Source organism: Hypanus sabinus, chromosome 7 (assembly GCF_030144855.1).
Source record: "Hypanus sabinus isolate sHypSab1 chromosome 7, sHypSab1.hap1, whole genome shotgun sequence".
In the NCBI taxonomy this organism is placed as follows: Eukaryota; Metazoa; Chordata; class Chondrichthyes; order Myliobatiformes; family Dasyatidae; genus Hypanus; species Hypanus sabinus.
The window spans coordinates 156,143,995-156,170,234 of NC_082712.1; the positions used below are offsets into that span (position 1 = coordinate 156,143,995).

General features: G+C 40.0%; 1 protein-coding gene across 1 annotated transcript in view; it reads right to left on the bottom strand.

Annotated features, from left to right (window-relative positions):
* ext2 (exostosin glycosyltransferase 2) overlaps positions 1-24,368 on the bottom strand; it is a 163,485-nt gene extending 139,117 nt beyond the window's left edge. The window contains exons 1-3 of the mRNA XM_059975984.1: positions 24,138-24,368; positions 13,328-13,887; positions 8,633-8,722 (exon numbers count right to left, since the gene is read on the bottom strand). Coding sequence (XP_059831967.1) covers positions 8,633-8,722; positions 13,328-13,863 — 626 coding nt within the window. The 5' untranslated portion in view covers positions 13,864-13,887; positions 24,138-24,368. The remainder of the gene's footprint in view (positions 1-8,632; positions 8,723-13,327; positions 13,888-24,137) is intronic.
* Between the last annotated feature and the right edge of the window lie 1,872 nt (positions 24,369-26,240).

Sequence of the window (26,240 nt, forward strand, 5' to 3'; positions counted from 1 at the left end):
GTCAACCGGCCCCCCATGGCGAAGAGGCTCCAAAGCTCTGTGCTCGCAAACCCCCGTAGGCTATCTAATTGTGAGTCGGTTCGCATACGCTAGGAAATGAGCCGCCACAATAGTACATTAAAAGGTAGGCACGATATTGTGGGCTGAAGGGCATACACATTGCTCTAGTGTTCTAAGGGAAGTATTAACCTAAGTTACACAGGATGGCAGTCATTTGTCAGATTTCGCCCAACTGATTTTGTTGCAAAGAAATCGAATAACACAATAATACAATGAATAAAGAGTAAAACATTGGCTTTATTTTATGAAGTAGCAGCCTGGATTAAACTTAAGGAAAAACAAGGTAGCTTACAAAAGCACGAGTAAAGGAACTTAAACCTGGCTCTTAAGTTGCACTGATATTTCTTCCACACCTAATAATGACAAACCACAATTGAGATCAAAAAATACATATTGTTTCGAGAGGTTGACTGGCAACAGTCTAATTTGATAAACACGAGAAAGATGACTCAGAATACAGCAAAAGATCATTATGCATTTGTCCCATGATCAACCAGTTTATTGAGCATTTCTAATAGAAATGTTTTTACTTTAATTTTGCAAATACTTTCTAATATCCATGTACACAGTCAAAGCTTTATGAAACTGACAGAGCTTAAGAGTTAAACATGGAAATCGAGAAGTTGCTGTTAGTGATTCCAGCTACTCCACTGGATGTAACATTTCATACAACCAACTAAGTCTTGCGGAGTGATGAGGAACTTCAGTTATTTACAACCGTGCCTACTGTATAACCCTTCAAATATTAAACAACCCTCAAAATGGAGGAACTCAACTGGACAGGCAACATCTATGGAGGGAAATGGACAGCCAACATTTCATGTCAGAACACTTCATCAGAACTACTTTAAAATATTAAAGTATGTTGCTTAACTGAGCGAATTTTAAAATACTGTTCCAGGCCGGAAATACATCCATAAACTTACTGAAAAGTCATTAAGGATTGCGATTCCATCGAAACATTTCAAATCTCACAGCATTTTTTGAAAGTTCTGATATTTTTGCTAATTTAACCTAACTTCCAATCTTATGCTTTGTAAAAAGCTAAAAATAATAAGAACGCTTTAATTGCCAAGGAGAATGCTTCACCACGTTCGATGTTCCTTGATGATAGCTGCTGGAAATCTGGTTCACCATTAAACAGATGCCTGACAGTAAATGATAATGGAAAGGTGGGGGGGCGGGGGGAATCCCAACCACTAAGATTGTTAGATCTTTGTGGTTAGCAACAGTACGGCCACTTCTCCACTGATCTTTTATGTGTACTGGTATTAAACAGATCTTTCGTGATATCAGCAGTAAAGTTTGCCAGTTTGTGATCTAAGTCACACTTTCAAGAGTAGATCAACGGCATTTATTAGCTTAAGGAAAGAATGCCTACATAACCTATTTAAACATATGATAAGGATGAAATAGAAGGAAAATAACAGCTTAAAAAAAAGCAAAATAAAAAATCTAGTAAGAGATCTCTTACTATCTTTCCTTTCAGTTAGTCCCGATGAAGGGCCTCGGTCCGAAACGTCAACATTGCTTCTCCCTATAGATGCTGCCTGGCCTGCAGTGTTCCACCAGCATTTTGTGTGCGTTGCTTGAATTTCCAGCATCTGCAGATTTCCTCGTGTTTACAAAATAAAAAAATCATAGTTTTAAAAATATAGGTTGGGCACCCTTTATCCAAAATGCTTGGAGCCAGAAGTGCTTCAGGTTCTGGAATATATCATCGTCATCATGGCTATCCCTCAAGGTTGAGGATGATTGTCTTTGTTCCATTGATCTATTTATAGGTTTTCAAGTGGCTTATGAATACAATCTTGGCTTTGAAAGTTCTTCCACATTCAGGACAGGTAGTTCCAGATGGCAGATTGGGCTTTGGTTGTTGCTGCCTCTCTTTCCATTTTCTTCTCTTTTCTCTAACTCTGCACATCTGTTGGTTTCAAAAGTTGCTGTTCCTTCTCGGATGATGGCTTGCCAGAGATTCCTTTCCTTGGGACTGATTTCCTAATTACTGATGTTGATGTTACATTTCTTCATGTTGGCTTTTAAAACGTCTTTGAATCTCTTCTGTTGTCTGCCTCTTTTATGTTTGCATTCTTTAAGCTGGGAGTAGAAAATGTTTCAGCAGACGTTCATCTTTCAACCGAACACCATGACTACTCCTTCTTAGTTGGTTCTTGATGATGTAGGCTTCAACGCTCGTTGTTTTTGCTTCATTCAGCACGCTGACATTGGTTCTTCTATCTTCCTAGCTGATATTTAAGATGTTTCGAAGAGAGTTGACGGAACTTTTCAAATGCCTTCAGATGTCGTTGGTATGTTGTCCAGGTTTCTGATGCATACAGGAGCGTTGGGATCACCACTGCTTTGTACACTAAGACTTTGGTGTCTGTTCAGATGTCATGATCATGAAAGACTCTCATATATAATAAGATAGCTTGCAATCACCATCATTTCTGACTGACTTTATGTGTAACCAGTAAGCAAGTCTTTGTCTTACACTTGGTATCATATATGTACTGAATGCAAACTTTCAGCGTGTTTGATTTTCATCAACAACGATCTTGGCAAACTCAATGAATTTCTCTGCTGCTTCATGATCAGCAAATGCTGTATCACCACAAATCTTAAAAAACTTAATGCCATGCCTTTTCTAACATTTCTGAAAGCAGCCTGCTGAATAATCACAATTACCTTTAATTTTCAGTTTATTTTGATAGATCTTTGCTTGTTTAGTGATCTGCATACTATTAAGCAGTATATGTTCACTTCAACACTGATGAATCCACTCTTTCAATACACAATCAAGATCCTTATCTTCAACAATAACTGTATTTAATTTTTTGAATTGAATTTTTAAATTCCCCAACATGGGACTTGGGTATACTTAAGGCAAAGGTTAACAGATTCTTGATTAGTCAAGGCATGAAAGGATACCGGGAGAAGGCAGGAGATTGGGGCTGAGAAGTAGAATGGATCAACCATGATGATAGGGCAGAGCAAACTCAACGGTCCAAAAAGCCTAATATCTTGTAGCCTTATACTCCAAGGAACAAATAAAAGGATAGCGGAGATCAGATATTAATGTCTTTGGAATCTACAAGTCAGCCAAAAATGTTCCTACAAAAAAACGTAACTATGCCAACTGTAAATCTTTTCCTATGTCGAACTGAAATACATTTGAAACAAAAACGGCTTCACACACCCAAGCTGAGCTCAGCAATTTCATCAATTTTGCCTCCAACTTCCACCCTGCCCTTAAATTCACTTGGCTCATTTCTAATACCTCCCTCCCTTTTCTCAATTTCTGTCTTCATCTCTGGAGACAAACTGCAGACCAACATCTCTTATAAATCTACGGATTCCCACAGCTATCTTGACAATACCTCTTCCTACCCTGTCTCATGAATAAATCCTGAGCCCTTTTCTCAGTTCCTTCATCTTCACCACATTTGTTCCCAGGATAAGGCTTTCCTTTCCAGGACATCAAAGATGTCTTCTTTCTTCTGTTATGTATCCTGTAACAGGATAACTTACCAGCAAAGATAGAGAGGTCTGTTGAAGTCTGATGTCACTATTTTCAAATGTTTTTATTTATAAAGGGGCACAAAAGTAAGGTTAATGCAAACATTCAGATAATGCACATCACCAATACGCAATCTAAAGCCTGGGTATAGTCATAATCATCATTAATCTCGGCTGTTGTCTCGGGGATAATATTTTTGTCCATTGGAAATCTAAAGAGTCATTCAAAAGTCTTTCGAGGAATTGCTGGGTTTCACGTGTCTTAAAGGGATCAGTGAGAACGAAAAGACTTGCCCGTGTCTTTACGACCACTCCGTTAAAATCAGGGGAGCGTTGGTTTCCCCGTTCTAAGTTCGAAGTCCTCCTCGGTAGTATCAGCCACCCGCTCCCCAGGCAAAGGGGTTAGGAGCACACGTGGCGTTGAGTGGCTTCCAGCTCTCATGGGAGCGTTGAGCGAGCAAGTTCCTCTGGTGCATCGCTAGGCTACTGCCTCCTGCAGTCCGCTTTTATCTTTACTTGCAGAGTTGTAGCTGTCCATCAAAGTAGGGGGATGCAATCCCCACCCCCACATGGCCCGAGGGTATTCAGGTTCATGGTAGTTGTCACGTGGCCGGGACTTGCACATGACACAGGTGCCTCTAAGAACAAATGGTCAAAACCATTGCATTGTCTCTCACTTCCGAGTCCCGAATTAATAGCAATCTTGCGATTCTCCGGAAGGAGGGGGCTGCTCCCGCTCCTTCAGTCCCTCAGAGCTGTGGTACCTTCATAACACTTCAAAGAATGGGGTTTCCTTCCTCTACCACTGATGTTACCCTCACGAATATCTCCTCTATTTCCCAGACATCCACTCTCACCCCATCTTCCCTCCACCTTAACAGTGAGAGTTCCTCCTGTTATTACCGACTATTCCATGAGTCTCTGCATCCAGCACAACATTCTCTGCACCTGACAATCTCTCTAAAGGATCCACAAAAAATCTTTACCTCCCCCTCAACTCTCCACAGGGATCGCTCCCTCCGTGATTCCCTTGTCCATTCATCCCTCCCCACTCATCATCCACCTGGCACTTATCCTTGCAAACAGTCATCGTGCCAAATCTGTTTATTGAGCTCCTCCCTCACTTCCATTCAGGGCCCCAAACAGTCCTTCCAGATAAGGCAACACTTCTCCAAATCTGTTGGGATAGTCTATTACACTTGTATATCTGGTGCTTCCAATGCAGCCTTCTCGACATTGGTGAGACCCATTGTATTGCAAATTGCAGGACTACTTAATTGAGAACCTTTGCTCCATCCACCAACAATCGGAACTTCCCAGCAGCCCAACATTTTAATTCTGATTCCCATTCCAACATATTGGTCCACGGCCTCCTTTTGTGCCAAGATATGGTCACCCACAGTTAATTTATATTCTATCTGGGTAGCCTCTAAAATGATAGCATGAATACCGATTTCTCCTTCCAGTCAAAAAAGGCTTCTCTCACCCTCCTTTCTTTCCCACTCTGGCTTCTTACCTCTTCTCGGCTGCCTATCACCTCCCCCTTAGTGCCCCTCCTCTTTCACTTTCTCCTATGACCTTCTCTCTTCAATCAGATTACTACATCTCTTGACCTCTACCTTTTACCACCCACCTGCTTCACCTATCACCTTCTAGTGATCCTTCTTCACCATCCACCCATTTTATTCTAGTATCTTCCCCTTCCTTTCCAGTCCTGAAGAAGGGTCTTGGCCTGAAACATTGACTGTTTATTCATTTCCATGGATATTACCTGACCTGCTGAGTTCCTCAAGCATTTTGTGTATGTTGCTTTAGATTTCCAACATCTGTGGAATTTTTTTGTTTATGAAATAAAAGCTGGTGCTTTTCTGATTAAGCAAAATTGCAAAAATGTTGAAGATCATCAGCAAAATGAAGTCTGCAGTTAAACAAGGCCAGATGATATTTTTGAAGTTCAATTGTAGTTTTGCCATATGAACCTTTAAGTCACATATCTGTACATTATTACTCTGTAACAGTTACTTTACATTGTAACCAAAATAACAAAGATGCTTCTCATGCCATTGAAAGACAACATTTGCAGTATGGTTCACTTTGGTCTTTTGGCTGTTGGTTGCTGCCCTCCTGTGGAATTGAATAAAATTGCCACAAAAATAATCCCCCCAAATTTGGACGTCAGCCATGTGTGGCAAATAAAAGATATTTGATGTTTATTCTGCCTACAGAAAATGAATTTTGTTGTGAAAAATTGTATGCATAATTAAGGTTATCAAGAGTTTAATACAGCATGGATTAAGAGATTTGAAACCTGTGTCAATAGGCCAAACAATTCCAACCTGACTGAAAAACAATCCCAAGACCTTAAACGGGAAGTTACTTTAGAAGATTTTTGCAGAATCATTTACCGAAAGCAAAATTAAAAAGGGTTATATGTATTAACAGAGGTAACAAGCAAAACTTGCAAATTTTAGTTAAAATATCTAATCATTAAAATCTGAATGAATAGGACTGAGCACTTATGAAATAGAAGTTACCAGTGCCAGAGGCTGACATAAATTAAGACTTAATACACAGCTGAACATGTATTTCAGTGAAGAAGTCACATCTTTTCTTGACAAACTTAATAAATATCTCATAGGCAAGTAATAATTTCACTCTGTCTTTGAATGCAATCTCCCAGTGGCTCCTAAAATAACAGTGGTCATCAGATACGTTATGCTTTTGATTTTTAAACTGTACATGCATGGATGTAACACATTCCATCTTTTTTTTGCATCAACATTCTGCACAGAAAATCCACACCAAAATACTCAAGATCTGAGTGCTCGAAGTATTTTAGAAAGTTAGTTTGAACATCAAGGTCACTTCATTTACTTAATGCACACTACATCTTGCAGATCTACCTCAAAAGTTTTTATGTAGAATTTATTAACATAACATTATTTCTATAATTCTCATTGCCTCAGCAGAACAGCCAGCATAATCAAAGAGCCCATCCACCCCAAAAATTCTTTCTTGTCCTTACCCCCATCTGCCTGAAAACACATACCACCAGAGTTAATGACAGATTTACCCTGCTATTATAAGGCTACTGAGGACTACTGGTTCCCTAGTACAATAAGATGGACTTGTAACCTCCCAATCCACCTCGTTATGTTCTTGCAGCTTATTTTTCCACTTGCACTGCATGTTATCTGTGGCTGTTGCACTTTATCCTGTATCGTTACAGAACATAGAATAATACAGCACAGCATAGGCCCACGATGTTGTGCCAATCTTTTAATCTACAAAAGAATCAATCTAATGCTTCCCTCCTGCATTGCCCTCAGTTCTAATTTCATCCATGTCCCTATCTAAAAGACTCTTGAAAGTCCCTAATATATTCCTCTATCACCACCTCTGGCAGCACATTCTATGCACCCATCCATTTTAAGGGGATTGGAGGAAAGTTTACAGTATCAGAAGAAGAAAAAACTTATCTCTGCCATTCCCCCCGCCCCCACTTTCCACCAATCACCTTAATATTATGCCCTCTTGGTATGAATGAGACTCCCCATGCCCCCCCAGGCTGGCCACTCCATCTATGCCTCTCAGCATCTTGTACACCTCTATCAAGTCACCTTTCATCCTCCCTCACTCCAGAGAGAAATGTCTTAGCTCAGTCAACCTATCCTCATAGTACATGCCCTTTATTTCAGGCAGCATCCTGATAAATCTCCTCCACACACTTTCTAAACTTTTCACATCCTTCCTATAATGAGGTAATCAGAATTGAACACAATACTTCAAGTGTGGTCTAACCAGAGTTTTATAAAGCTGCACTGCAAGGCAAACCTCCAACTAACGAAGGTTAACTCACCATACGTCTTCTTAACTACCCTTTCAACTTGTGTGGCAACTTTGAGGGATCTGTGGATGTAGACTCCAGAATCCTACCACTAACCATTCAGCTTCCCAAAGTGTTGCATCCTATCCCAGTGCTTCATCCCATCAATGTGTTGCTGTAACCCATGATAACCTTCTACACTAGACACAACAACACCAACCTTCGTGTCATCTGCAAACTTACTAAGTTATACCTTGTACTACCTCAATACACTGGTGTATAATTTGATATGAATGAACAGTTTTTCATTGTACCTCAGTATACCTGACAATGACTAACCAACTCCGATACCAACTATCAAAGGTCAATCGTCTCAACACGGAACCAGTGGTGGTACAATTTCGGCACTCCAAGTTCCACGTGCCACATGAATGAAATGATAGCTTCAATATCTGTTACACGACAGATTCTGCAGATACTGGAAATCCAGAGTAACAGATTCTCAGTGCTGGAGGAACTCAGACAATGAAAACAATGGAAATGAAAATAGTTGATGTTTTTAGCTGAGACCCTTCATCAGGACTCATGAAGAATTCACCATCTGCTTATGCCTTTATAGTTTGGAAATGACAAGTCTGTTGAAGGGTGTAATGATATTCTAACAGAATATTGAAATAATTTCAGCTTGGGGCAAAAACCTCAACTGGCAGTTGTGTAATCTATGCCAAAATATATTTTAAAATAAAAACTGCACAAACTCTGGTTAATAATCGTACCTGAGGAAACCAATTAAGACATCATTTTGAAATTACTTTGTGCTTAATATGCATTGAACATATACATTTATTATATTTCCAACACAAAAGAACCTCTTAATTAAATTATATATAGTACATATCTAGCCAAACATCCTTACCTAAGTTACATGATCCAAATTTAACATTATCTGAGTTGGATAAAAATAAGTTTATGAAATTCTGACTAAGTCTAAACTTACAGAAAATCATATTTTACATCAGTTGTAGGCCAATTGGAATAATTCATGAATTGCCCCAAGCAGTTGTGAATGACACTGACAGGAAGACAATTCATTTTATAAAATGTTATCTATTTTGACAGGTGAAATAACAGCAAATATTAAAGTAGTAAAGAATAAATTTGTTTAGTGTGGAGTACGAGAAACGTCCAACAAATAATGTTTGGGGCTTGTTTGGGCTTCAAACTTACCTGCCGCGTGGAACGTCTAGTGCAGTATTATAATCAGGAGGGCCTCCGGGAAGCATGTTAAACAGCAAGTGGTTTGTCCCTCTATCCCATCTAAGAATAATCAAACCACAGACATTTTTAGAATACAAGCTGCATAACATTTATACAATCCTTACAGCCTCCCTATTCCATTAAAAATTGTCCCAGATACTCGAGACTGTTCATATAACTTAAGTCTTGTGTCTATGGAATCATTCTAGTAAACACAAGTGATTCTGCAGTTGCTGGAAATCCAGAGTAGCACACAAAATGCTGGAGGAATTCAGCAGGTCAGGCAGCATCCATAGAAAGGAATAATAATCAACTCATTCCAGAACATCAGAGATATCCTCCTCCTTCAATGAATGGAGTTTCCCTTTCTCTACTCTTGATGCTGCCCAGACCTAGATCTCTTCCATTTCCACCATCACTCCAGCTTCCCACCACTTCAAGTGAGTTCCTCTTGTCCTTACCAACCACCCCATAGCCCTCTGCATCCAATACATTTTGTGTCATCAGCAAACTTACTAACTAACTCTTCTACTTCCTCATCCAGGTCATTTATAAAAATCACAAAGAGGAGGGCTCCATGAACAGGTCCCTGTGGAACACCACATGTCACTGTCCTCCATGCAGAATAGGAAACATCAACAACCATCCTTTGCCTTCTGTGGGCAAACCAATTCTGGATCCACAAAGAAAGGTCTCTGAGAAGCTTTTGTTATCCCATCCTTTATTTTAGACAATAAAATATAGGAGCAGAATTATGCCATTTCATCATGGCTGATCCATTTTTCCTCTCAGTCTCAATCTCCTGCCTTTTCCCCAAATCTCTTCACACAGACCAATCAAGAATCTATCAACGTCTGCCTTAAATATACATAAAGACTTCACCTCCACAGCAGCCTATACCAAAGAATTCCACAGATTTACCACTCTCTGGCTAAAGGAATTCCTCCTCATTCCCATTCTAAAAGGATACCCCTCTATTCTGAGGCTGTCCTCTTTGGTCTTAGACCTTCCCACCATAGGAAACATCCTCTCCACACCCACTCTATCAAGGCCTTTCACCATTTGATAGGTTTCAAATGGGTCACCCCTCATTCTTCCAAATTCCAATTAATACAAGCCCAGAGCCATCAAACGGTCTTCATATGACAAGCCATTTAATCCTGGAATCATTTTTGTGAACCTCCTTTGAACCCTCTCCAGTTTCAAAACATCCTTTCTAAGATAAGGGGCCCAAAACTGCTCAAAGAACTCTAAGTGAGGCCTCAGCAGTGCTTTATAAATTCTCAACATTACATCCATGTTTTTATGTTCTAGTCCTCTTGAAATGAATGCTAACATCGCATCTGTCTTCCACACCACAGACTCAACCTGCAAATTAACCTTAAGGGAATCTTGCACAGAGACTCCAAAATCCCTTTGCACCTCAGATTTTTGTATTTTTTCTCCATTGAGAAAATAGTCAACCCTTTGCTTTCTGCCAATCAGTCACTGCTTTATCTATGCTAGAATCTTTCCTGTAATACCATGGACTTGTAGCTTGTTAAGCAGCCTCCTGTGAGGCACCTTGTCAAAGTATACATTAACTGATTGTCCTTTGTCTATCCTGCTTGCTATTTCTTCAAAGAACATTCCAACAGATTTGTCAGGAAAGGTTTTTTTTCCCTTGAGTAAACCAAGCTGACCACTGCCTATTTTATAAAGTGCTTCCAATCAGCCCAAAACCACGTCCTTAACAATTGTTATGAGTGATGGACAGACCTGATGGACAATGGGGTGCAGACTTAACCATTCTCTCCCCCCCACCCCCGCCGAGAACTACAAACTATTGCTGTTGTTATGCTGCTCATGAAAGAGAGATAAAGCCCAGGCAAGAACATTTGCTACAGATAAGAGGGGGAGAGAGAGACTGTTGATTAACTGTATTATGACTCTTCCTGGATTATTTACTTTCTACTACAAGGTCTGTACTTGGCTCGTTAACATTCCTCAGGAGATAGCAGGAGTGGCCTGATTTGATGGACACGGTCATTCAGAGTTGATGGATAACTGAGACCCCGTGAGTGGGGATGAAAAGACAGGTCTGGAGAGACACCCTTCAGACACACCAGTGGACACTGATTGAGTGTTGGGAACCCACAAAAAGGTGGGGGCTTCGAAGACCGAACCAGGAGATCGGTCAGTAAAGCTCACAGTGTTACAGCAGGGCTGGTGGGGACTTGTGTGTGTGTGTGTGTGTCCACTCATGCCAGAGTGACAAGTCCATCACAGAAGAACAGTCTAGCTGAAGACCAGAGGGGGTCATAACTGAATGACCACAACGATACAATGATTAAAAAAGCAAAGGAAGGTTTGGCTGCTGTAGCTGTTACTTCTCGCTCGCTCACTCTTCCAACGATTACAACCCAACAACCATAATTATCTCAGCATGCATGAACTGAACTGAACTTTATACTTTCCTAAGACAATTCATTTACCCCTAGACATCGATAGAGCTCATTTATTATTGCATATTATTCCTCCTACACTTTTAGTTTTATTACTGCTAACTTGTTTTATATGTATATTTGCATTTTTGATATTATATTGTGTAGTTCACTAATAAACACCTTTAGTTTGGTACCACCAGACTCCAACGGATTTTGTCTTTGCTGGTCTGACACCCAGTTACGGGGTACGTAACACAATTGACTCCAACATCTTCCCAACCACTGAGGTCAGACTAACTAGCCTACAGTTTCCTTTCTTCTGCCTCACTCCCTTCTTGAAGAGTGGAGCAACATTTGCAATTTTCCAGTCTTCCAGAACAAATCCAGAATCTCATGTTTCTTTAAAGATCATTACTAATGCCTCCACAACCTTTTCAGCCATGTCTTTTAGAACTCTGGGATGTAGACCATCTGGTCGTGGTGACTTTCGTACCTTCAGACCTTTCAGTTTCCCAAGAACCTTCTCCTAATAATGGTAACTTCACACACTTCATGACCCCGGACACCTGGAACTTCCACCATAATGCTGGTGTCACCCACAGTGACGACTGATTTAGTTTGATTTAGATTTTAGACTATTTCTTTGTCCCCCAATACTAACTCTCCAGCATTGTTTTCTACTCTCGCCTCTCTCTTATACTTTATGTATCCGAAGAAACTTCTAGTATCCTCTTTATTATTGGCTAGTTTACTTTTGTATTCCATTTTTACCTTCTTAATGACTTTCGTTGCCTTCTGTCGGTATTTAAAAGCATCCCAATCTTCCAACTTCTGAATAATTTTTAAATTCAATTTAATACACTCTTGTTGTCGATGACTTCCCTCATTAGCCACAGTTATGTCGTCTTGCCGTTGGAATACTTTTTCCTCTTTGGGATCCACAGTATTTATCCCGTGCCTTCCAAGTTGCTTCCAGAAATTCCAGCCATTGCTGCTTTGCCTTCATTCCTGCCAGTGTTCTTTTCCAATCAATTCTGGCCAACTCCTCTCTCATGCCTCTGTAATTTCCTTTTCTTTAATACAGATATATCTGACTTTAGCTTCTCTTTCTCAATTTCAGTATGAATTCAATCATTATGATCACTTTCCGCTCAGGGTTCTTTTACCTTAAGCTCTCTAATCAATTGTGGTTCATTGCACAACAACCAATCAAGAATAGCTGACCTCCCTGGTGGGCTCAGCCATGAGCTACTCTAAAAAGCCATCTCATAGGCATTCTAGAAACTTCCCTTTTTGGAATCCCGTAGCAACCTGATTTTCCAATCTACCTGCATACTGATATCCCTCATGACCATTGTTACATTTCCCTTTTGGCATGCATTTTCTATCTCCTGTTGTAAATTATAGGCCACACCCTTGCTACTGTTTTTTTTTTGGGGGGGGGGGTCTGTATACAACTCCCAACAGTGTCTTTTCACCCTCACAGTTCTTTAGCTCTATCCACAATGATTCAACATCTTCTGACTCTGTTTCACCTCTTCCGACTGATTTTCACCAGTCTCTCCTCTTACTATCAATTTAGTTCTCAAATATATATTATAGATCTTTGGATTCTGCTTTCTGCTTATCATTCTTTTTTCAGTGTTTCTTTGACCCTCACATTTCTTGATTTTTTTTTTCCTCTGAATTTCCCATTTCCGGCTGGTTCTCACTTGTGTTCTCAACTAGACAAATGCAATACATCCTATTTTGTTGCGCTAAATTTTTCTTTTCAGGTTAGCCAGAAGCGCCGCTCTAAATGCCCATAATTTAGCTACGCAGCTGAATTGTACCAAACTGTCATCTTAAAGACCGACAATCTTTGATTCCACCCCATGTTTGATGATGTCTTTAGAAGCCTGTAATTAAATTTTCCTACTTTATGGAAAATGATTTTGAATTAAAACTCCAATTTTAAAACTTGAAAGCTTCTTCATGGATAACAACAGAACATAATCAAAATTCCCAGAAATATGTATTAGATCCAACTATTGTTTCAACAAAACGCCAAATTATTTTGCAAATAAGTAAACAGAAAGAAACAAACTGTCGGAAGAACCCAAGATGTCAACTATTCCTCTTCTTCAACAGATGTTGTTCGGCCCCTTGAGTACCTCTGCCAAATTGTTTATTTCCTCCCAGAGTCCTGAATCTGTGTCTCAAGTCTCCATGTAAATAAACAAAACTCTTCTCAACATACCTGATCAGCTGGGCCAAGGCTTGTGCTGTTTCCTTTATCCTGAGGTTATTCTGATTAAGCATATCAATCGACGGAATAAACAAACAAGCCCTATTGATATCATCTGTATAAAAGTCGCTTTCAGAAATGGCAGTCAATAATTCATTATATTCTTTGGAAATGGTGTTGCTGACCACAGTACCATGCTCATCCACATACTTTTTCAATGGATAAATATAGACTTTTATTTTGTTCTTGGGATTATACCCACAACGGTATACATCAAAACAAGTGTGCATTCTGCAGCTCAAGTCCCCTCGTTCAGGAATAGGATCATCTTCAGATAATTTGACTTCAGGAACATCATGGATGCTGCGCTTTTCAACAGTCCATTCACTGGTAGCTTCTATTGTATTTGGCCAGAACTGAATCACTCCTGTGGCTATAAGTCCGAGTAACACAATTGAGAAAAGTGCTATGTAATAAATTCGATGCTTGGTTTTCATCCTGGGAATAAGGGTTGGGCCCCGACTGCTGTACTTGGTTGAAGCATACATAATGTTACTGCCTTCCAATGGGTTCTGAAAGAAAGAAAAAAATATAATTATCATCCTTGTTCTTACCATCAGGGGGGAGGTATAGAAGCCAAACTCAATAACTCAGAACAGCTTCTGTCATAAGATTTCTTCACAGTCCATGAACATTACCTCATTATTCTTCTTTTTGCACCATTTTTGTATTTTATATTTTCATGTCTTTACACTGCACTGCAAGACAAATTTCACAATATATGGCTGCTGTAATAATTCTGATTCTGAAGTGTAGCAGTATCTTTAAAGTCATCCAAGTAGAAAGGTAATTGCATTTTTACTTCAGCTCCACTGCTACACCAATTTGGCCTTCAATACAAGTTCAGAATCTAATTTCTTCTTAATATTTATTTGGTTTTAAAGAGGAGGTTCTATGTCAGAAAGCATTAAAATTCATTTAAGCTTATCAAATAGATACTTACAAGTAATTTAGAGAAACGGTATTAGCCTCACAACACATAGGTGGAAAGAACCTAAGCGCCACTGGTTGTTGGATTATTTTTGGTGTTTAAAGCTTCAAATGTTGTTATTAAAACAATGGGTAGCAAAGGAAGATTTAATAGAACCATTCAAGGCTATGACGAGTACTGAGTAAATAACAGTTTCCAATGAATGATCACCAGTTGACAGATATTAGATAACTGGCAAAAGCAACTAGAGAAAAATTGTCATTCACTTCAATAACTGTAGAAATAGAACCAATGATAACTGCAAAAGCAAAGTGTATACGCAGTACACCTAAAAGGCAAAGAAATATAGAAACACAGAAATCTACAGCACATTACAGGCCCTTCAGCCCACAATGCTGTGCAGACCATATAACCCTGTAAAATCAAAAACATTGAGGAAAATAATTTCAGAATTGCAATAGTTGAATGCTTCTTTCCAAAATCTAAACAGCCACCTCCTAGATTCTGGAACAATAGCACCAAATATATTAATTTCAAATTTGAAAATACTGAAATGCAGTAAGTTTTACTATATGGACTGAAAATGCCTTGGCAATGTTTCAAAATCAGTTCCAGCCAAGAACTATCATCAGTACATAAAGTGGCAGTATCAAAGCAACATGAAAGCAAAAGGGTTTCTTAATATCTTAAAATCACCATACAACAATTATTAGGTTAGACACACTTTTCCCAGCAATATTCTTTTACCATAAAGTAACATTTCATGTGGAAAATTACTTCAGAGGAGAATGAGTTTATCTGGTCAATAGGAACATAATTCAAAGTACAGTAGCTACCTAACTAACCAATTATCCACAATTTCAAAATTCTTTGTTTCAGACTGTTACTTCCCATAAAACCATAAACTGGAAGTCCATTTGCAGTCCTTTGTTCTGCTCCAGTTAGTCACCAGCTGCAACGTCTTAAAGTTGCTTCACCTTCCAAGTTCTCCCCCAACAACCCCACCATGTCAAATGTCAGCATGCTGTTCTCTGCCCTTCTTCAGCAGTCTTTGCAAAGGATAGCACTGACACTGATCTCAGTTACCAAAACTGTTGTTTAAATTCTTGTTATTTCATGCCCCAATGCACAGCATATCTGATGTGGGAAATCTGGTTCATTTTCTCTATCATTGAGAATAAAGGCCATGTACCATACCTTAGCTGGGCAATTTTATTTAAATTTGAACTTTTTTTCATTATAATGCTAAATACTTTTTGATCAATGTGATGGAAATAACTATCAGCAAGTTTCACATTTTAATCCTTCTTTTAGGAAGAGTACAACATGAATTTCAAGTTTTTTTGTTGCAAACATCAAGAATAGCTTGTCCTGGTCCAACCACAAATGCTATGGCTAAGAAAGCACACTATTGCTTTCTGAGAAGGGTGTTCTGTTGGCCCACATGTTTTATAGATGCACTATAGAAAGCATCCTATCTAGATGCATCACAGCTTGGTATAGCAACTGCTTTGCTCAAGACCAGAAGAAATTGCAGGTAGTTGTGAGTACAGCTCAGTCTACATTAAAATCAGCCTCCTCTCCATGGCTTCTATGTACACTTCTTGCTGCCTCAGGAAAGCAGCCAACATAATCAAAGACCTCTCCCACCCGAGGTATTCTCTCTCACCACCACCCACCTCCCATGGGCAAGAGATACAAGAGCCTGAAAAAACACAAAAACACAAAAAACACACATACACCAGTAATAGAAAACCTAGGGACATAAATTTAGGAAAACTGTCTAATTAGAACAGTGTGCAAAAATAAACAATGTGGATTGGTTGCAGCGTAATCACAAATAAAATTAATGGGAAGCTACATAATGAGGAAAGGAATGGATAGATATTAAGCTGATGTGAAGCCTGAATGCCTATTGAAGTCTCAATATTGTGCTGTAAAATTCTGTCTAATTTAATGGAACACAAGGAGAAATTTCTAAATATTCAAATCAGAAACAAATCTTTTCAAAGCATTCAAATATAAACATTTGCAATTGATATATCACCTAAAATCCTTTCAACTAAAAGTTTGTGTCTATTTGGACAAGTTTTATTTACTCCTTGAACAGAATGCTTTAAGTGAAGCTGGGTATTATTAACTACGGTTGAAAATTGCTCCATTTCCATTTCCTCCTTCTGGTTCATAATTCAGCATGTCAAAGGAAGAGGCCATTTGACTTGGGAGTATATGATTAGTCCCAGACATTGTGAAGCTTATTTTCCGGAAATCTATTTTCTCTCATGTCCTCATCGACTCCAGTCTGGTTTGCCAACCACTCATTACTTGGAGGCTAATTTACAGCAACAGGGCCCACGTTCAGTTGTGAACTTGGATCCTTGAAGCTCTCCCTACCAAGTCACTGTGTTGTCCAACCATATATGCAAACACAGAAGCTGACTGTAAGCTCACCAACCATCAAACTCCCACTCACAATAATCATTCTTCTATTAAACTCTCCCCACATTTCTACCTATTCCCACTGGGGTCTACCACTAACCAATGATTCATAAGCAATTTGTAGTGGCCAATTAACCTACACACCTTGTGAATGCAGTTGGAAACCTCTCATTCCCTGGTCCACAATTCCTTCCTTATTAATATAACCACCTTCATCACACAATTAGTCCATTCAATCTTCCACAATCTAATGCAGTTTATTTGCGACATTTTCCTCAATATATTGTTCTGCTCACCCACATATTGCCCAAATGTTGCCCAACATCTACTCATCAAGAAGGAAAACAAACTTTGACTTGCCTATAAAAAGGCAAGAAAAGCAAAATTGGGTAAATTAACCCTCCATCACTCTTCTTTCAAAATGAAGGGCGGTAACTTTGTCTCTATTATCACGACATACATGCTCACCTCAATTGCTCAGTTTCTATTCTGCTAGAATCATCAAACAGTAGACCCTGCAACGCACACAAAATGCTGGAAGAACTTAGCAGGCCAGGCAGCATCTTTGGAAAAGAGTACAGTCGACATTTTGGCCCAAGACCCTTCATCAAGCCTAGAAAAAAAGATGAGGAGTCACAGTAAGAAAGAAGGAGGGGGAAGGGAGGAAGAACAAGGTGATTGGTGAAACCGGGGTTGGGGGGGGGAAGGGGCGAAGTAAAGAGCTGGGAAGTTGACTGGTGAAAGATACAGGGCTTGAGAAGAGGGTATCTGAGGGGAAAGAACAGGGGGCCATGGAAGAAAGGAGGAGGAGCACCAAAGCAAGGTGATAGGTGGATAAGGAGATAAGATGAGAGAGGGGAAATAGGATATATGCCTGTCTTCCTTATATTCCCATGGTTTCTGGAAGGATTGCCAGGATCCAGAAGAAATGCACAATTAACACCTTCCACAAATCCACAAGGAAGCTCAAATCACAGATTATGTGGGTCAAACATGATCTGATACTCAGATCGGCTGGCATCTGCAGGATTCCCTGTGAATGTGGAGCAACGTATATCAGATGGGACACATGGTTGAAATGTGCATCTAGGAACATGGAGGTGCTCTATATGGGTTAGCTGGAGAACTCGGTGGCAACAAAGCACTACATTCACTTTGGCCATAGGACTGCATCAACAACACAAAACTACCGTGCCTTGCCAAATACTTTGGGACCACCTGGTAAAGTAGGCCATTGAAATAAAACTAGACGAAAACAATTTTAACAAAAATGAACATGTCATTTTAAGAAAGAACTGTAATTCAAGTGTAAACAAGAAAGGAGAGCAGAAACCTGATTTGACGAGGACTAACGAATCAGGATGGATGGACTACAGGGATATAAATACCACTGGATTAGTCATGCCCAAGCGGATACAATCGACTCTTTAAGAGACTCTTGGATAGGTACATGGAGCTTAGAAAACTAGAGGGCTATGGGTAACCCTAGGTAATTTCTAAAGTAAGTATATGTTCGGCACAGCATTGTGGGCCGAAGGGCCTGTACTGTGCTGTAGGTTTTCTATGTTTCTATCATCCCTGATGAATATGGAAGAGTTGGTCATCGAAACATTGGTTATAATTGATACCTGTATCTAGCTGAAAACCTGAGAAGAATTTATTCATCATATACACCAGGAAAGCACTAGATCCTTTCTCACTCTTATGCTATTTTAAAAAGATCTAAAGTAAAAAAAAATCTTCATCTAACTTTCAAAGCACTAACAACTAGATGAAATGAAAGCAGGTACTCCATACAGAATATTTTGGGCTGTACCAAGTTCAATGCTCATTGGTGATTCTGTGGGAACTATCAGCTCTCAGCTATTCAGGACTCAGCATGTCCTGAATATCAAAGCAAGCTTTCACAAAACAGGAAATCTTATGCAGGTTGGAGATCACATCCTGTGCATGCAACATTCTGCACAACCGCTAGATTCACCACACCATCCTGATACGCTGAAATAAACAGACCAGATATAAATACCCTTTCAGGTATACAAGATGAGTATATCCCAACCTCTGCATCCAAGTAAAATCAATTGGAAGGACATGTAAGCAGCATGAAGGCTCCAAGATAACTGCATGTTGTAGTGAAAGTCATAAAAAGGTGGCTTTATTGTCCATTGGAAAAACAAATCACCTAACAAAGTTTTTCAAATTTATAAAATATAGGCAAATAAAGTATTTCCGTGATTAATAGTGTAGATACTTAAGCTTATCACTGAAAGAATAAAGGAGGAATTTAAGTTTTCCCAATCCTCACCCCTTAGCCTGCCCAAGAAAGAAACTAGAAATATAAACTATTCTGACAAAATGATAATGCAGGAACAGCATAACAAGGGAAGTAGACTTGTATCTTGAAAGATAAAACACCTTCTCCAGGACCACACTGGATAATTCTACAAAGTTCAAGATGGCAGATTTTGGTGAACCTTCAAAGAATGAAAGTTACTTGCAAGATATAGATTGAGGATAATACAACCAGAGGAAATGCAATAGCTGATACGTACATCCTGAAAGAAAAAGCAATGAAATAACAAAATAATTGAATCACATTGGAAGGGAAATAAAATAGCAATGACATCTTGCACTACATCTGAGGGTGCCAGAACACACTTTACATAATCAGGAAAGCTCACCAATGCCTCTATTTTCTGGGGAGGCTGAAGAGAGCTGGACTATGCATGAATATACAGCCTTATACAGACGCCCAATCAAAACTGCCCAAAACATCAGCGGAACTAACCTACCTGCCATCAAAGACATATAAACTGAAAGGTGCCAGCAAAAGGCCAGTAATATCATGAAGGATCTCACCCACCCTGCCGATGGACTGTCTGCCCTACTCCCATCAGGGAGGAGGCTGCGTAGCATCCATGCAAGGACCACCAACCTCAAAAACAAGTTACGTTTTCCAAGCAGTAAGGCCGATCAACACTCCCACCACCACTTTATCATTTCCTGTCAGTCTCCTTGCATACAGACACCTCTGTACCTACTGTCACTTACGCATATACAATCAATGTACGCAAGCTACCTTATGCATTTATATTCATTGTGTTTTTTTTATTATTGTGTTCTTCATCTTGTGTTTTCTTGTGCTGCATAGGATGCGGAGTAACAATTACTTCATTTTCCTTTATACTCCTGTACCAGAAATGACATTAAACAATTTGAATCTTGAAACCTCAGGAGTATTTTAGTATCAGATTAATCAATCATCTGCCCTTATTTTACAAACATTACAGAAATGACTTCTCCTGTTACTGAGCAAAAGTTATAGTTTTCAAAATTTATAGCAGGATGCACATACAAGACATAAATGACAATTTAGGGTTATTTCACTTACCCAAACTGACAAAGGATGTAACTTGTTTATACAATTTAAGTCAAACAGTTGATAGGAAAGTGTGAAGAGAAGAACTGTAATAGGATGCAAAGGCTGCAGAAAAACAAGAAAGAGCAAGTGGAAGAAATTGAAATAGTGGAATTAAATATCATTTTCTATTCAACACAGACAACTACAATTTTGAGTATGTTAAAAGTTAAGATGTTATCTTGATAGGAGAGAAAGTGAACATTCAACTCAAACCTGCAGCTTTAAAACAATGCATCATCATACTGATAGTATCTTTTTTTCTTTACTCTCCCCATCTCTTTCCACAACCAGTTATTTCATTGTCATTTTGCTTCTTCAACAACTTATCCATTAAAATAACATTATTGCATGTGAAAAATGTTAAGACATCCAGACATTCAGAATCTTCATTTATCCTTGAAGCAAAATTCAAAAAGAACTACATGGCTTAGCTCATCTCAGGTATCACACATGCACAGTGGGGCGGCACAGTAGCATAGTGGTTAGCACAATGCTTTATAGTACAGGTAACCCAGTTTAATTTCCAACACCACCTATAAGGAGTTTGAACGGTGTGTGTGTGTGTGTGTGTGTGTGTGTGTGTGTGTGTGTGTGTGTTTGTGTTTGTTTTTTTTTTCTCTGGGTGCTCTGGTTTCCTCCCACTGGCTGGTAGGTTAATCAATGTTGTAAATTGCCCTGTGATTCGTCGTGGCTAGTCCTTGAGGTCGAGGATGATGGTCTTCGTTCTGTTTCCACAGAGCAAAGACGCCTGTACATGTATTTGTTTAACATGTATTTGATGTTGCACTCCCAGAAGCACCTGATAGTTCACAAATCAACCAACTGATTCCAACAGCATGGAAACCATGATGATTGGAGCTGATGGATTTGTTGCAGCCTTCATCCGCCTTCACAACCGTTGAGTTCGAAGTAACTACATCCGCCTATTCCACTGTTGAGGTTGGTTGTTCTTTGTCAGGGACCTCACCCTCGACCTTACCACCATGTGTGATCCTACCAGGAGCATAACTCCAGAGGGTATCTCTCTCGGCATCTCAGGACCACACAAGTTTCTCCACCACGGGAAGGTGACAATCCTGTGATCAGGCTAGGATTAAATTGGGGATTGCTGGGCAGCATGACTCGAATGGCTGGAAGGGCTTATTCCATGCTTTATCTCAATAACTAAATAAAAGATCCAACCTGAACTATAGGCCATAACATTCCAGGGGCAGTCTCACCAAGACACTATCGGATACCTCTGGCTTGTACTCAAATCCTCTTGTTATAATATTTGCCTTCCTAAATAGTTGCCGTATCTGCATAACAAAGACTGAGTTTCAGTAAAGAGGTGAGAATGTTGCTTTGACTGGATAATTAAAGCTTTAAGGAAGGGAAACGCTAGTACTGTTTCCATAGGCTGGATGCTGGCAAATCTGACCGTATTCTTGGCCAGTGGACTTACCACCATGCCCAGTAGTGGAGCTGTAACATACTGAGTGTAGGACTAGGTGCACTTCATACCAGCAAAACCTGATATATAGACAGCAATCCAATATAGCTGAAGAGAACAGCCAAGCCTATGGAAGAAGATACATTCAGCTGAACGAGTTACTTTATGCGATGAACGATTAGGCACTGTTACTGTTTGATCAGAACAGCCGGTTGTTTGTGGGGTTCAGTACACAAAGGATATCAAACATGAAGTGGAACGCCAAAGTCACAGTGAATATGTACGGTCCACATCTGCACAGGAATAATGGAAATTTTACTTGCAGCAATGTCACAGGCACAGAGATATAGAGAAGAGGATAGTCATAGAAAAGTACATCAAATAAACAGGCTCTTTGGCTCATCCAGTTTATGCCAAACCATTTAAATTCCCACCAACTTGCACCAGGGCCACAGCCCTCAATACCCCCACCATCCATGGACCAATCCAAACTGCTCTTAAATGTTCAAATTGAGTTCACATGCTCCACTTGTGCAGGCAACTTGTTCCACACTCTCACAACCCTCTGCCTGGAGATGTTTTCCTCATATTCTCTTTTAATTTTTCACCTTTCACGCATAACCTCTGGTTGTAGTCCCACCAATCCTCAGTGGAAAAAGCCTACTTGCATTTAGCCTATCTATATCCCTCATAATTTTGTACACCTCTACCAAACTCCCCACAATCTTCTATATTCCAAGGAATAAAGTCCTAAACTATTCAATCTTTCCTTATAACTCAGGTCGCAACAACATTCTTGTAAATTTTCTCTGCATTCTTTCAACTTTTATTTCCATTTTTCCTGTAGGTAGGTGACCAACACTGCACACAATACTCCAAATTAGGCCTCACCAATATCTTATGCAAATTCAACATAACATCCCATCGCCTATACTCAATACTTTGATTTATGAAGGCCGATGTGCCAAAAGATTTTTTTAGGACCTTATCTACCTTCAACGAATTATGGACTTGTATTCCCAGGTCCCTTTATTCTGCAGCACTCCTCGGTGCCCTACCAAAACTTAGTTGCAGATCAGTAACTTAGGAGATAGCACAACATCCAGATATGCTATGGTAAGACTATTATGACCTGGAATAAAAAGCTACAAGAGAATGAATAATGATTGAAACCTTGCACCACGATGCTTTGGAATACAGCTCTTCAAGAGTTTGCAGCAAACATTCACTTGTTAAATCTTCATTACAATGAAGGTTGTATTTAGTTTGTCACAAAGTTTTTGATTACAATAGTGAAAGGCAGGGCAAGATGGTCATTTACAAGTCTGTCTGTCAAGTTCAAAGTCAAACTTTGAACTTCAGCCTTTTTGGTCAGATTAATGAGCAAGAATCCATGAAAGTGAATCAGCTATTTAAAAAAAAATAGCACTCTGACCTCCCGTGTTTGGCAACAATAAGTCATCAGATGAATAATTTGCATGTTTCAACTTGCACATTTCAGCTTGTCAACACAACTGCTCCTTGCTTTCCATTTATTGTATCCTTAGTGGTAGGAGAGAGACTAGGTACACTTTCCGTATCAGCCTTGGTAACTGCTATCCATGATTAAGGGTCTGTTGTGCCTTCCAAATTGGAACTTAAACCACATAATAAAGTCTTTTATTAACCAGGGGTGTACAGTAAATGTTGAAATATGGCCTTTTTCCGAAATATTCTGGGAAGGAACAGCTAGATTATTACCAAAACCATCCACGTATAATTGTCCAACCCCTCTGACTGGATAAGTGAACCAACATGAGCATCCCTCTCCATAACCATTCAAGCAAACATTCATTTGACAAATTAACAATACAATGAAAATTGTATTTAACTGGCCACTTTAAAAAGTTTTTGATAACAGTGAAAGGCAGGGGAAAATTTTCATTCAGAGGTCTGTCAAGTTCAATCCAGGTATGCGAACAACTTTATCAGACAGCAAAATCCAAATATCGGATATTCAACCCTTCAAAAGTGACAAGGAATACTCAGGATAGAAGAAACGTCTCCAGCATGTTCTTACAAAACAGCATCACCGACCTACGGAAAAGCCCGGACCATACATAATTAAACGTGACATCCAGTACCTTGAGACTCTCCTCGGGAGCTGCTAGAAACCAGTGAAAGGGACGCACCACTTTCTAAATTACTCATCCACCTGTGGTTCCCACATTGACTCAACAGCCACCCCCAGAAAGCACGAAACCAGAGTGAGAGCAAAGTCGTCCTCCACCCCGAGAATCTGCTCAACAACAGGAAAATAATAAAATATAAAATAATAAGAATAAATAAACGTGATGTATCAACAGCGCCGGAGAAAGAAGAAACAGATTGGTAAGAGACTGCCATCCGAGCTTTCCGTCCCCGGGCGCTGCCCCTGGATCCGGCTCCGAGCTCCTGTGAGGCCTGTGTCCAAGTGAAGCGAGGGGAGACCCGGTCCCTTCCTTACACGTCCCACCGGCCAACCAGTCATTCTCACCCGTCTGCAATGCGTCAACGTTACCTGGATGAAGGCACAGCCCTCGGTGTTAAACCCGAAGCTCCATCCCCAGGCAGATTGGGAAATCAAATGCAGCAAATATCCGCGGCTGCGTAAAGCGACCCCCTTCCTCGCTGCCGCGCGGGCAACTCCGCCGCCACCGCCCCCTGGAAGCCTGTCGCCTCACTGCAGGCGGCGTCCCGGCGCTCGCTTCCCCCGGTCCGGACCGCTGCCCGAAGGGAGAAGACAAACGCTGAGAATACGCAGCAGTACAAAAAGATTGCGTGGCCTGATTTGAATCCTGAGCTCGCTCCAGCCACTTCAAACTTCAAAGTAAATTTATTATCAAAGTACTATCAACAAAGTAGTATCAAAGTAAGCCATATATTACTCTGAGATTCATATACAGTGGATTCCGGTAATTAGGACACATCGGGACCAATCAAGAGGCTGCCACAATCAACCAAAAGTTAATGGGAATAATTAAAAGGAATAAAAAAGACAAACTACTGTTTAACTGAGTAGCAAATTATGTATTTAAACAATTACAGAGCATCACCAATACTACTACAATACTATAAAACTGTGGATTAGTTCCTAATATTTATCAGTGGAGGAATTTGTCAGGTTTATATTGCTGTGTGTGGGGTAACCAGGGAGGGGGTATCACCTCTGGTGAAGGGGCTTGGATAGGTGAATCCAAGTACTGTAGCTCTTTGCATGAGACAGTGGCTACACCCCAGTACACCGCTTTGGCAGGCAGGCTAAACAAGGTGAGGGTTTAGACCTCACATCCTAGTGCAGGGGTCGGCAACCTTTACCACTGAAAGAGCCATATGGACCCATTTCCCACAGAAAAGAAAACACTGGGAGCCACAAAACCCGTTTGACATTTAAAATGAAATAACACTGCATACAACGGTTTTTTTTGCCTTTATGCTATGTATAAACAAACTATAATGTGTTGCATTTATGAAATTGATGAACTCCTGCAGAGAAAACGAAATTACATTTCTGCATGGAACAAAAACATTTTGAACTCTGAAAAAAAGACCTTGGGTTGAAGGTTACTCCATAGTTAGTCTACCTTGGATCGAAAAATTAAAAGAAATCGCGCACTGGCAGGTGTCAGGCATTGGCAGTGGTGACGTATATTAATAGCGATAAAAAACACGTTGTAGCGGTGTGCTACACGCAGCACTAAAATAATGACACTGCAGTCAAAGATATCTTTATTCGAACTAAACAGCCTTGCTTTAAAGCCTCCCTCAACCCGCCCCCCGTGGGCAGGGATGCTCCAAAAGACACGTACTCACAAACCCCCGTAGGCTATCTCCCTTAGCCAGAATGGTGGCTAATTGTGAGCCGGTTCGCATGTGCCAGGAAATGGGTCGCCACATTTTATTTAGATTGTACAAGATCACCATAATCTTCAAATTTTGAATTACATTTCAAAAACTAACAAACCATGGGGAGCCACAGCACAGAGATGAAAGAGGCGCATGCGGCTCCGGAGCCGCGGGTTGCCGACCCCTGCCCTAGTGAAATAGGGACATGCCTGTCCTAGTATGTGAAGTCCAGCAGACTGAGCAGATGAGATCAACAGTGAAATCCAACAGCCAAGAATGCAGTTCTGCAACATTTCAAGGAGAGCAAAGTCATGATACGGCACAGAAGTAATCATGGTTACCCACTGTGACAAAGGAAGACCCTGGCTTGTGATGAGCAATTGGCCAGGACTTGACCCGGTTGACGAACTGGAACTGCCCCAGTGCAACGAATTTTCCACTTTACAAGCTCTCTCGCACAAGTTTCAGTGCCATCATTGGATATAACGGACAATCAATGGGCTGCTGTTTCTTTTGATTGCGCGTATATGAACAGAATTAGCGTAGACACCTACAGCAGATAATCAACTGTTTTCATACAATACCTCCAACAATTGCATCATCCAAATCCTCATTTTCATTGTAACATACAAAATAATTGTAGATACCTTCAAATTCTGCATAGTTCCTAACTTGTTGAAGTATCAAAATCATTTTGTTTTCATTCCTGGCCCTTTTTGGCATCTCCAAGCTTGAAAGCTGAAACCATAATGAACAAAACAATTGTAATTCATTTTGC